Here is a 12,477-nt window from a genome sequence, read left to right on the forward strand (position 1 = left end):
CAAAGAAGAAGAAACCGAAGACGCTGTAGCGCCCGAGGAGTCACACCGCCGTAAACTGGGCGACTTGCGGACCCAAGACCGTGCCTAAATTGCCAAGAACCTCGCAGCTATCTCCACCATGGCAGGCAGACCGGGCGAAATCGACGTCTCCAAGCCTATCAAGCACATGTTGGCCTTCATCGAGCAAGAGGCCAACGAGAAGGTATACGAGCGAACGTCACCGTGAGCTCGCTTGTGTTGCCCTTTTGCATAGGGAGTGGAATCTGCATATATAGTTCGCGCGTTTGATACGAATTCAAAGGCGAACAGGAAATTGTGAGCAAGTACAGTTTAGCTGAAAGTGTGGCGCTGTATCATTGCCGATACGGTCACCGAATCCGCTTTGACTGCGTCTGCACCAAATAAGGTCAAAACTAATTCAGTAACGAGGAGTTAACCCTGAATACCGTGCCACAACCTCCAAAGGCGTCTTTGCAATATCATCATAATTTATTTACCCTTAAATGCCTATAATAAATGTCTCCTAAATCATTACGGTCGTTGTCATGGGGCTCTGGTACGATGCACAAAATTTCTTGGTATTTTAAGCAAGTTACGTCTTATAACTCCAAGGCGGCGAAAATAGTTAAAATTTGCAGATTGCCAGAGCTTCACTGCTGCGTCTGAGCTTTTATTTTCAAAAAGTTAAACAAATAGGCGCCAAAATCTATCCATTTCCATTAAAGATACAAATAACAAAACTTAACGAAGAAATGAAGGCTGCAGTTTCGTGGGGCGCATGGTGGCAGATTTGAAAATCTAGAAGTACGTGCCTGTGGCCTCTGAGATTTGGGAGCGCGTGCAGGACCTGGGACAGCTCGGCCTGTTCTACAACGTAGGCCTCGTTCTACTAATATTACATCGGCAGAGACACGCGCGTGCGCCCACGTCTAACTTTAAGTGATCATAAGCCTGAACTTTGCCCTTATTATCGCCGCGTTGCTGAACAAACGATATCCCCGTCCAAGGTCCAAGAGATCGACGCCAAGGCCGAGGAGGAGTTCAACACGGAGAAGGGCCGCCTCATCCAGGAACAGCGCATCCTCATCATGGACTCGTTCTCCAAGAAGCAGAAGCAGGTCGAGCGCCAGCGCAAGATCCAGAGCTCGCACGTGAAGAACGCGGCGCGGCTGCGGCTCCTAAGCGCAATGGACGAGCACGTGACCAAGGTGCTCGTGGAGGCCAAGTCCTACCTCGGGCAGATCACGAGGCAGGGCCAGCGCTACCAGTCAATTCTCGAGAAGCTCGTGCTGCAGGTACGGGTCACCTGCGGTCGGGGGCGGCTGCAACGGGCGAGCGATGTAGCGCAACCACCGATTTATACGTCCTGCTGCGGCACACAGAGAGTATGGTCTGCTTGTATGTCCGTGTACGACAAGGAAGCCCAGGCAGGAGCTCAGGCTCTCTGTCGCTATATTTCTGAGCGCCTAAACGCTCTTTCAATCAGCAGCTCACCTTCACTTAGATGGTGGAAGAGACCGCCATCTTTCGATTGGGCAGCACCCTTCGGTTACTGGTTGTGGCTGGTCGCATAGCACGCCAGTGACTCCCGAGCTTCGCAACAAAGTAGTCCGAACGTATACTCAAAGTCATTCGGAGGAGGCGCGTTGCTTGAGCTTGGCTGCATGAGTATAGGCGCGAAAGCGTTACGGAACAGTCAAGGCGCATGCTCGTCCCGAAGTATAGCGTTTACTTCTTTCGAATCGAGTGCCTTTTTCTGAATACGGGCTTAGTTTCCTTGGAACTAACAGATTTGCTTCGTCGTCCTGTTCTTACTCTACGCGTAGAAGTTCCAAACAAGGTAAACGGGTTATTCACCGACTAAAATCTGCTCCTGGGCTACGAAGCTCACTGTATGAATTTTAACCACTTGTTTCTTGCTTGAGTTGAGCGATCCAGCGTTCTCGCATTGCACCTTTAAGAAAGTGCCCGCCACGATTCGGTACTGAAGCATCAAACTCGCGCCCAAGGTCCTAACACCGCATGCAGGAGCTACTGCGACACCTCCTTATCAGCAATCATTCCTATCATATCGACACCTCCATATCAGCAAAACAGTTCACAGTTCGCTACTATCGCACGCATTGGAGCTATGCATCAGCATGATTGACCAAACCATTCATTCGTACACAGTTCCACTGGTAGTGGCTGCAGGTTGGGGGTGATGTACTGTTCGTCACAAAAGGGGCGAAACCTAAAACTTGCGACGCGAGTGGGTGCTCACAGCTTTTACGAGCACCTTGCTGACGCTGGTAATTTGACACTAATTTGACGCGTGAAGGCACGCGAAAGAATGTAGGTACCACCTCGAGGCTGATATAGAACAGTGAAGTACCGGTAACAGCAGCGCCTCCAAACGAGTTTAAGCCTATACACTGGCTACATACGAGCGCTTTGGAAGGCCAAATATCGCGAAAAAAAGTGTACTCACAAGTGTATGCTCCACTGCCACCTATAGTTAATTAGTTCGATTGATCCTTTGTATAGTTACTGTAAACGGCCTTATATTCCGTCCCGGTGTTCCTGGTGAATGTATGAAGCAGCGTAGATCAGGTCGACTCTTCTTTGGCGTATGCTGTTACGTAAGCATTAGCACGAAATGGAGCTGCGCTTTAACTTAGCAGCGCGCCATGTTGAAGGATAAGCGATGGATGCTTGAGCTTTTTCTCCATATCCTACCGTATCTTTTAGCCTCTAGATGGCCTCGTCAACCGGAATCTGGTTCCACGCATATAAAGTCCCAGAGTGGAGCAAGCACTCGATCGTGTACGAATTTCCATTTCCGGATAATAGCAGCGTAGTCACCATGCCCCCCCAAAACATTCTTCAACAACAAAAAAACAAAAAAGCTATCTTACATGCACCTAGTCATGTCAACACAACGCAAGTACCCAAAAAAAGTTTCCAACGAGTTTCAACAGTCATCGGAGCAGCCATTTGACGCAACCGTCAACCGACGGATTGCATGTTCTTAAGGTTCCACGCTCTTCACACTTAAAGTAGACGCGCACACTCTGGTAGACCTAAAGACCGGTCAGACGTTGTGTATACGTTCTACGTGATCGTCCGCTATTTCTAGCCGCGTCGCCGCCGCATTTGTATGACGTCGTTGTACTAGTTTCATATGTCACACACACGCGGGTCCCTTCAACCACCAGGGCCTCCTGAGAATCATGAAAGAGGAAGTGGTGGTGATCTGCCGCAAGCAAGACGTCGCCCTCGCGAAGCCAGTGGTGGACAGCGCGGCCAAGCAGTTCCGGGACATGACCAAGCTGAAGGTCAAGGTGTCTGTAGACCCGAAGAACTTCCTGCCGGATCCCTGCTTCGGCGGCGTGGTGCTGGCCGCGTCCGGGGGCCGCGTGATCCTCTCGAACACGCTCGAGAGCCGGCTGGAGCTCATCTCGCAGCGCATGCTGCCCCACATCAGGTCGGGCCTCTTCGGCGAGAACCCCCGCCGCAAGTACTGCGACTAGCGACTGCCGCCCAGCCGTCGAGGAACGGAGATCGCTTCGCGAAATAAAACTGCGCTATTTTGTTCGAACTAAGGAGAATCTACACGTCACTCGAGTAGGCGACGGGCGCCTGCGTTTCAATGACTGTCGTGAGCCCGTGCATAATGTAAGAGGTTCGACGAAAGTTCGTCTGGTCGGGGCTGATCGTGGCAGGGTTACGTAAGAAACGCGAATTGGTATCGCTTAGGCAAACCATAGGGCTAAGATATCTTCTTTTTTCAATGAAACTAGATATTTCGATTGCCGCACTGGACGCTAGCCCACAATCTCGAAATGTATAGCTGATCCTTCTTTTAAATCATTTTTGCCTATCGATCGGCGTCCTTGCCAGGCGGTGCAGGACGCTCTCGCTTTTTATGTTTGTCCACGTTCTAACTGGTGCCCGAGTCTGTCTGGGACAATTACAACGGCGTCCAACCAGCACTGTCTGCACCAAACGTTGGTCAGTAAGCGCTGTGTTTGTTTCACCTTCATAACCAAGGCCACCGACGCAACCGTCTCAGTTTTAATGAAAATCGGAATCTTGTTTTTATTTCGTTTGCCTCCTTATTTCAGGAGCCGTCCGCGGCCTGGTCGTAACCTTTGCCCGTGTCCACAGAACAAGTCTCACTGTGGGGCCGTTCGTAAGGACAAGTGAGCGTGGCCGGCGTGTTATGAACAATTCTTGGAAAAGAAAAGCTTTCTGAATACGACCCCTAGCCTGAATTAAAAACAAAAAGAACTCTTAATTATGCTGCACTTTTTCGTCACGGCAACTTCGAAACAATCATGATGCTACCAAGGCTGCCAGGTAACGACAAATAACATTGACGAACAAAAACATTCGTGAATGTGGCCCGAGAATCAAAGGAATTCCCTGTTACCATTCCTTCGCGCTGCTAGTTTAATTAAAGACAATTTTGAAGCTGCGGCCCCGTAGCTTAAAGCACTTCCCATTTGTAGATATTTGCGCAAAAAATGAATTCTGAGGCCAAACTAGCGAAACTTGCTGTGCACATAAGAACAGTTCATCAATAGCCGATCGCCTTCGGTTTAATGTTTGTTATCAAAACTGGCTGCTGACTTTCTCACGACCTGTTTCGCTATAGCGCATGAAGCGATTTGTGAATACAGGCCACGTCTTCGTTATAGCGGGAATAATATTAGCTAGAGGGGTAACCGATGCCAAACATTTCTTTCTAACAAAATGCTTTCTGATTTAGCACTTGCGGCTAAAGCCGCAACCCTTTGTGTTCGTAAGAGTTGCTTGCCATTGCGGCTGTCTCGGCTAATAATAGAATTTCACTTGCGACAACGGCACCTGCTTACACAAACTGGTTCTGTACGTATACGAACGACTTAGTGAATGCAAGCTCTGGTTCCTTCCCTTGCAAAAGTAATTCAGTCGTGTTCGCATAAAAAAGCTTCGCCTTACAAAACATTGCTCTAGGGAAGCGATGTTCGCGTTTCCTGCCAAGCTACTTTTATACACGTAATTATAGGGGGAAGACCGTATTGCGCGTCCAGATTGCAGGTAGTCTTGTGGCTTGCACTGTGTAATCGGAGAAACCGTTACACGAGCTATTTGTACAAGGGACGTTCCGAAAGTAAGTTTTGTCATTTATTTTCACACGAAACCTTTATTTTCAAGAACAAATACACCATGGAATTATGATCTATACACCTCGCACTATTTTTCCACATAGTCGCCACCGACTTTGAGACATTTGTCGTAGCGTGCAATCAGTTTGAAGAAAGCACTCCGGTAAAACTCGGTGTCCTGCGAAGCAAGGAATTGTCGCACAGCCTGCTCCACCTTAGCATTGTTTTGGAAGTGACGTCCCGAGGGTGCGGCTTTCAATGCAGGGAACAGGTGCCCATTCGTGCCGGATAACAGCACACACTTCGACTAGCGAGCACGTTGTCAGCACGCGTCTGTCTGCCGTCGTGATTTGAACTCGAAAAACCTCGGGCACGCCGGTCTGCTGCTACTGTCTCTCCGGCGCTCTGCGCATGCATTATTCCTTTTCCGCTCACGCTCCTTCTGTCGTTCAACCAGCAAAGGGCATGGATTCCTCTGGGGATTGTTTGTTACACCTGGCGTACCATCTTCTATATCCTTTACAAAGCCGCTCAGTGGAAAATGAAAGCGTACGGCACCTTGTGCCTAAAACAGGGCTTAACTAAATAAGCGTCCTTTCAGCCTCAAAGAAAAAGCACGTCAGTGTTCCGCGTGCCAGCTTTTGAAGCCCCCCATACGCGTCTAGGCAAATGGACCACCATCGACCGGTTAGTCCGCGAATAGAGCGAAACGATTACGGTATACCGAATACGCAAGGCATAGCGGAAACGGAACGGTGACCGCACGTGTTTGATTTACTTTCCTCGCATATATTGTCCAGGGGCAAGCCGAGTGTGCGCCGCCGCGATATCTACCGATTGGCCGGTCCAAACGTCGGGAAAAAAAAGCGGCGGTGTTCTCAAAATATCTAATGCCACGATCCACACCCCCTTGCGTTCCCCTTCCTTTGGCCAGCGATATAGACGTATTGATTCGTGGCGCAGAGCGGTTCGCCTCTACTCTTCGGGTTGATCTCTTCGACCGAGTGCGCATAGCGGTGGCATCGACGACTATTCGTCTTCCCTCCAGAGACATCGGCTGACCTTTGCGGCGCGACGAAGGCCGACGCCGTCGCGCGGAGACTGTAGACTTTCCAATAGCAATGTCTGCGTTTCCAATGTATAGGTTGACGTTCTATTGTCAAAAGTTCTCATTTTAGCGATGGAAACAAAGACGCTATGGAATAACAGGCTAAAAAATTTGGGGAACAAAGGGGGAGGGGTGTTCGTGAGCGCACTGGAACTAAGAGAGGAGATCCATTACAAACTGCAGGAAAACTTACAAATAAGGGTGTGCGAATATTCGCCATTTCGAGTGCTAATCGTGCACCCTCTGATTCGTATTCGATTCGAGAACTCACTGTGCCAAGTTGTCGAATATTCGTTTCTGTTTGAATATAAAGGATAATCACGCGTCATTTAGCCCGCAGGGTGAAAGAAAGATGCAAGTGGTGGGTGGTCCGCACTATACTGCTGCGAGAGCCGCGCGTTTTCTGTGTGGAGGCTCCTGTCATCTTACTTTTGTTTCGTTGTTGTGAAAGAACATTTCACGTATGTTTTTTTTTTTCCTTAGGATTTGACTAATTGCCTTATAACTGTAAGCGGTTTTCAACCAATTCCCCATAGTGGGTATGAATCACTATGAACCATTCGATAAGGGGGCCTCGCCTTTAGGCGGCTTACAATTGCGTTTTCTCTGTTTAGACATAGCCAATTTATTATTCGGACAATATCCCACCGTGCTTAAGTCGCTTCAAAAGCACGTCTGGTGTTGTAAGATTAAAAAAATTGCTTCTTGAACGAACACATCAATGCAGGTGCATGTGGCGAGGCGCTGTTCCTGTGTTTCATTATATCATCATTGCAATGATGGACCACACAACACACAATTTCAGCTATTTCTAATTTACAAGCTCCACCAGGCATTGGGTTCTGAACAGCATCGCATGCATAAAAGGATGTAGATAAGTCTTCTCGATCATTTTTTTTTCCTTTCATTAATATATATTTTTTAAAAAGTGCGCTTCACACAGCCATTACATTTTCCTTTGTTTACCATTGCGAGAATATTCGTTATTCGATTCGAAATTCAAAGAATATTTGTTCTGCAATATTCGTACTTATTTCAGGAAAAATGAGACATCCACCCAATCGTAGCAATTGCTACAAAGGAAACCTTGGAAGAAAAGCCTCGCAGTTGAAGAAAAATTCGTCCCGGACCAGCATGAATTTTTCTTCAACTGCGAGGCTTTTCTTTAGAGGAACACGTATGGGGTTTCCTTTATAGCAACTGCTACGATTGGGTGGATGTCTCATTTTCCCTTAAATAATTACTTCACTCCACCTTGTGGGTTACCGCAAAACTATTACCTCAATATTCGTACTTATTCTGTTGGGAGAATTTGCATTTCTAGAAGCCCAACTTATAGAACGTTTTCTTAGCTAAACACAAATTTCTGGTATATGTGCGTATGCGGCAAGCCATTGCGGTTCCTTATTTTTTCTTTTTTTTCTGCTTTCTTTCATTTTTTTTCTTTCTCTTGAGCGAAAAGCGGTGTTGCGCTTCACTCGAAACGTGCTGAATAGGTTCGCTATTTCGGCCTTTTCACATAGGGGATAAAAAATCAATAGCTAATATTTCAAGAAACATCGATCGAGTACGCCGTTATTACGACATGCCCAGGCGGCTGTTTCAGCTCGTGTCCTTACAATAGACATATATTTGGCTCGTTAGTACGGATGCCGCCACATCGGTCTTGTTAGCGGTGTAGCTATATACAGGGTGTTTCAACGAACACTTTCAAAAACCTTTTAACTGTTGCTTGTGGCAGATATCATAATTCTAGTTCATGAGCTGATCTACTCGAAGTGGCGGACAATACTTGCACAGAAAATTGAGATGCCAAATCAACGAATTGATAACAATTCATTAGTTAAGTGTTTAACTAATTACATTATGGCCCATATTGCAATTTACAAATTCCAGCCGTGGAGTTCGCAAGGCGGATCCACTTGAAACGAATTTTCAAGATGACACCAGTTTCGAGTTATAAATTCCAGAACTTTGCGGAGAAATGCAATGGCATTCCAGTTAACTTGCTAACAAAACGTCGTTTCATGCACTCAAGCACACAGGTAACTGGAACACCAATGCATTTCTCCCCAAAGTTCGAGAATTTATTATCGAAACTGGCGTCGCCCAGAGAATTCGTTCCAAGTGGATCCGCTTTGCGAAGTCCATTGCTAGAATTTGTAAATTGCAATATGGGTCGCACGATCATGAGTTAAGAAGTTAATTAGTGAATTCTTGCTAATTAGTCGATTTCGCATTTCAATTTTTTGTGCAAATAGTGTCCGCCGCTTCCAGTAGACCGGCTCGTAAACTAGAATTGAGCTATCTGCCACAAGCAACCTTCAAAAAAATTTTTGGAAGTGTTCGCTGAAACCCCTTGCATAGTTATGCCGCGAGTTCCCAATTCACGCCGAAAATCGTACTCTTCCTTGCGTCTTTGTCAGCTTCTGCGTTAAAGTTGCAGCGGGAATTTCTTCCAGCTCGCTTGGTTCACTTCTTCAGTCTTTTATTACGTAATCGCGAGTCATGTTCTAGTAATAAAACATAGAGGCAAATCAACAACAAAAGTGTATGCGTGACATTTAAAGTACCCGCCATGGTTGCTCAGTGGCTATGTTGTTGGGCTGCTGAGCGCGAGGTCGCGGGATCGCATCCCGGCCACGGCGGCCGCATTTCGATGGGGGCGAAAACACCCCTGTGCTTAGATTTAGGTGCACGTTAAAGAACCCCGGGTGGTCGAAATTTCCGGAGTCCTCCATTACGGAGTGCCTCATAATCAGAAAGCGGTTTTGGCACGTAAAACCCCAGAATTTAATTTGACATTTAAAGTGACCTTAGAGTGGTTCGGCTCGTTCTAAGGGGGCATGTTTCTTTCTTGTTTGTTTGTTTTTACTTTCTTTATATTTTGTTGTCACACACATCGCAGGCACATCGTGCAAGTATTTGTCATCGTCGATTAGAAACTATGCGCAACCAAGAGCATATCTAGGAAGAAATAACTATGCCATCAATATAGATCGCGCAATGAATCATGACTGTTGCCCGCACATTGTAAGACCACAGAACAGCCTAAATAGTACAACATGCGCACATTTCTTAAACATGCCCCGGGCAGCTAATCCGTGCCGTCGCGCTGCTGTCAGTCATGGTGCCACAACTTGATAAATGGAGAAACGAGACAGCGCACACCGGAACAGCAGGAGTTTCGATAATTCCGACGGATTCGCCCATCTTTCATTGTGTACCTGGTAATTAGTGATGGCTATATAAGAAGAAGAAGAAGAAGAAGGAGAAAGAAGAGGAGGAGAAGGAGGAGAAGAAGCCTGGTGCTTATACTCTCTTGATGGCTGAACACCGACACCGCGCACAATTCCATCTCTCAAAACAATTGGGAAGTTCCGGGAAAACGAAATACCGGAGAACCTGCGCGATCCAATATCGCTCTATATGCCACTCGGTTCAGCGTGCGATTCGCCTAGTTGTGCGGGTAAATATATATATACGTATAAAAAAAAATCACGAGGGGAGATGAACGGTAGCAATCGACTGGAGCACGCACGACAGTTGTGGCAGCGTTTGGACGTGCGAGCGTGGTATCGACGAAAAAAAATTCTTTTTTTCAAAATACGTCCAGGAAATGGAAAATCCAGCGGAACAATTTTCTCCTGTTTCGATTCTCTGTCCTGATTAATTGTCCTTCTTTCAAGAAAGTGGAAGCCACTACGTGTTCTTCTTTTTTTTTTAAGAAAGGGGGGGGGGGGGACGTGAGACATCATCTCTCGGTGCCTTCGGCGGCAATGCACCTGGCACTTTCTCAATAGTTCTGCGGCATCCCCGTTGCACCATAAACACTTAGACCTGTAGTAAAGTGAGCAGCGTAACAAAATCGTTTTGGGAAAAGAGACAAAAGAGGTAAAACGGCTGGTGCGGCGGTACTTACAATAAGATGGTTCGATCACGAACAGAAAAAGAAATAGGGGTTACAGCATTACTCTATTTCTTCGTAGGTGTTGCCGCTCACATTTCTTCCCGAGTTCTCGTACAGCTGAGACACCTTTACCGTAGCGCAATAGGATTTCTTGATCCGCCTGCGATCTTGCGCCGCACTACTATGCAAATTGATCTTTTGAGTTGAAAAAATAAGCGAGATTTTTTCTCATTCCGCTTCCAATTGAATAGAAAATGTGATAGCTCCTTTATTCGGAGGGCCCGCATAGGCACGGACTTCAACGTACTTCCTAAGAAAGCTGAGCAGCGCATCTTGGTAATGAGCGCAATTCACTGCGTACTTTTATTCAGCTTTTTAATCAGCCCTCATGCCGCTTGCGCCGGTTGCATCGACCGCTATACGGGAGCTGAAATCGGTGCCGCTGCAGGCTGCCGAAAGTTATAGCCCCCGGTCCTATAGGCTTTAACCGGCGTGTATTTTTCGAGAAAGTCGAACGGAATGACACGACGTGGTTCCGAGTTTCTCGATCGCCAACAATCTCGTTTGTGACGTTGAGATTAGCGACCTGCTTAGGTGCAGTGGCAGCCGTAATGGTCTTTTTCAACCCTCGAAATGACCTTGTTCTGGCGGATTCGTCGACACCGCCCGCGCACCCGAAAAAAAATATTAGTACCCTGGTTGGCACGAAGGTGCCATTCTGTCGCAAATTTTTCCTACATTAACCAGAAAGCAGTCGCAAGGTGACTACATGGTCAGATGAATTCTTCACAGGTTTGCCGCAAAGCATGCACGGGCACTCGGATTACTGTGGCTGCTGCTCTAACTGCGTTGCAAAGTCCACTGGTCTGTTTATTGTTTCGTGATTTAGGCGTGCATTTGGGACTGACAAAAAAAAGAAATCAAAGCAGCGCAAATTACAAAGTTATATTGCTCGATGACGAAAACCTCAGTGCATGAAGCAGGCTTAAGTGAAAAGAAGTGAAGGCAGAATATAGTTTCCCACTTTCGCCCTCAAATAAACGATTGCAAAATTTCACTTTGCGCTACCGCATGTGAACAGAAATAATCAGAGCCCGGACTACCGTTTCGAGACAGTCGGTCGTTAGTTCGGCACCAATGTACGTTCTCACCAGGGGGGAACGTCGTGGTGAATACGTTCCCATTAACGTTTCCACAAATATCTGCCAGCATACATTCAACCCCGTACGCAGTCGTTATGCGTGAGCACAGTTTATACAGTAGTAGCTTAAAGAGCCGTGAAAAGAAGAAAACATCTTTTTTCTTTAAACGACATTCACTTGGACATGTCAAACAAACCCTAACGACGTCTTCACGAAGCCGTCTGGAAGTCCTTTTATATCCTTTTATAGCACACATGCTCTAGAGCAATTGCGTCTAACTAGGCGACGTGACCATCTGGGCGCCAAAAAGATATAGTTTGCTGAGGCAACACTCAGTGTTCTTTTTTTTTTTTAGTACCTTCCCCATTTGCCTTTGAATTCGTTTTAACACATCTAGGGATGGGAAAATTGCACGTTGAGCGGAAGCCGTTCAGTTTGGGCAGTCGTTATAATATAACTGACTTGTGTGGTTCTTACCAAACTATTAATATTAATACCTTTTTTTGTTTTTTGGCTGAGATGCTAAAGAAAATGTTCTTAAGTGGCGTCGACTATCCCTTAATATACATAGCATAATACATGTAAATAAAAGGAATACATCCAAAAGCTGTCACGACAGAATAGCGTTCGCTTAAGGGAGTAGCCGCATGGCACTCTTGGTACAAATATGTCTGTATTTCTGTTTTGTTTCATTAAAGGATTGATTGATTGATTGATTGATTGATTGATTGATTGATTGATTGATTGATTGATTGATTGATTGATTGATTGATTGATTGATTGATTGATTGATTGATTGATTGATTGATTGATTGATTGATTGATTGAAATAGTTCGTGCGGCACAAGCACACGAGTGTGTGGCATAACCGGCCTTTTGCTCGCGATTCTGCACCGGGACTGATTTCTCGCCAGAAGGCATTCAGCGAAGGTCGGCGGCTCAAAATAACCACCCACAAACTGTCTGTCTGCCACGTGTTCGTGGCCTCGCATATTTTTTCCGAAACGTTTACGGACGGTCGCTCGGAGCCGGCAACCATGAGCCGCCTCGGCGCTGACTGTAAACACAAGCAGCGTTGAGAGCATGTGGGTAGCCGACTGCGCGTTGCAACGCGTTGAAGCGAGACAGCGCTGTAAAGTTCACGGCACCACAATGCGGCTATTTTCACCGCAGCAAGCGAACGCT

At 46.7% G+C, this 12,477-nt stretch overlaps 2 protein-coding genes across 3 annotated transcripts in view; both read left to right on the forward strand.

Moving 5' to 3' along the window:
- Positions 1–12,477, forward strand: part of LOC142571890 (uncharacterized) — a 473,725-nt gene that overhangs the window by 332,405 nt on the left and 128,843 nt on the right. The window lies entirely within an intron of this gene.
- On the forward strand, positions 15–3,561 carry LOC142571889 (V-type proton ATPase subunit E-like). Its single transcript, XM_075680571.1, has 3 exons — positions 15–202; positions 1,008–1,295; positions 3,198–3,561. The coding sequence occupies exons 1-3, from the start codon at positions 119–121 to the stop codon at positions 3,510–3,512; spliced, it is 687 nt and encodes a 228-aa protein (XP_075536686.1). The 5' UTR covers positions 15–118; the 3' UTR covers positions 3,513–3,561.

This window comes from Dermacentor variabilis, chromosome 2 (genome assembly GCF_050947875.1).
Source record: "Dermacentor variabilis isolate Ectoservices chromosome 2, ASM5094787v1, whole genome shotgun sequence".
In the NCBI taxonomy this organism is placed as follows: domain Eukaryota; kingdom Metazoa; phylum Arthropoda; class Arachnida; order Ixodida; family Ixodidae; genus Dermacentor; species Dermacentor variabilis.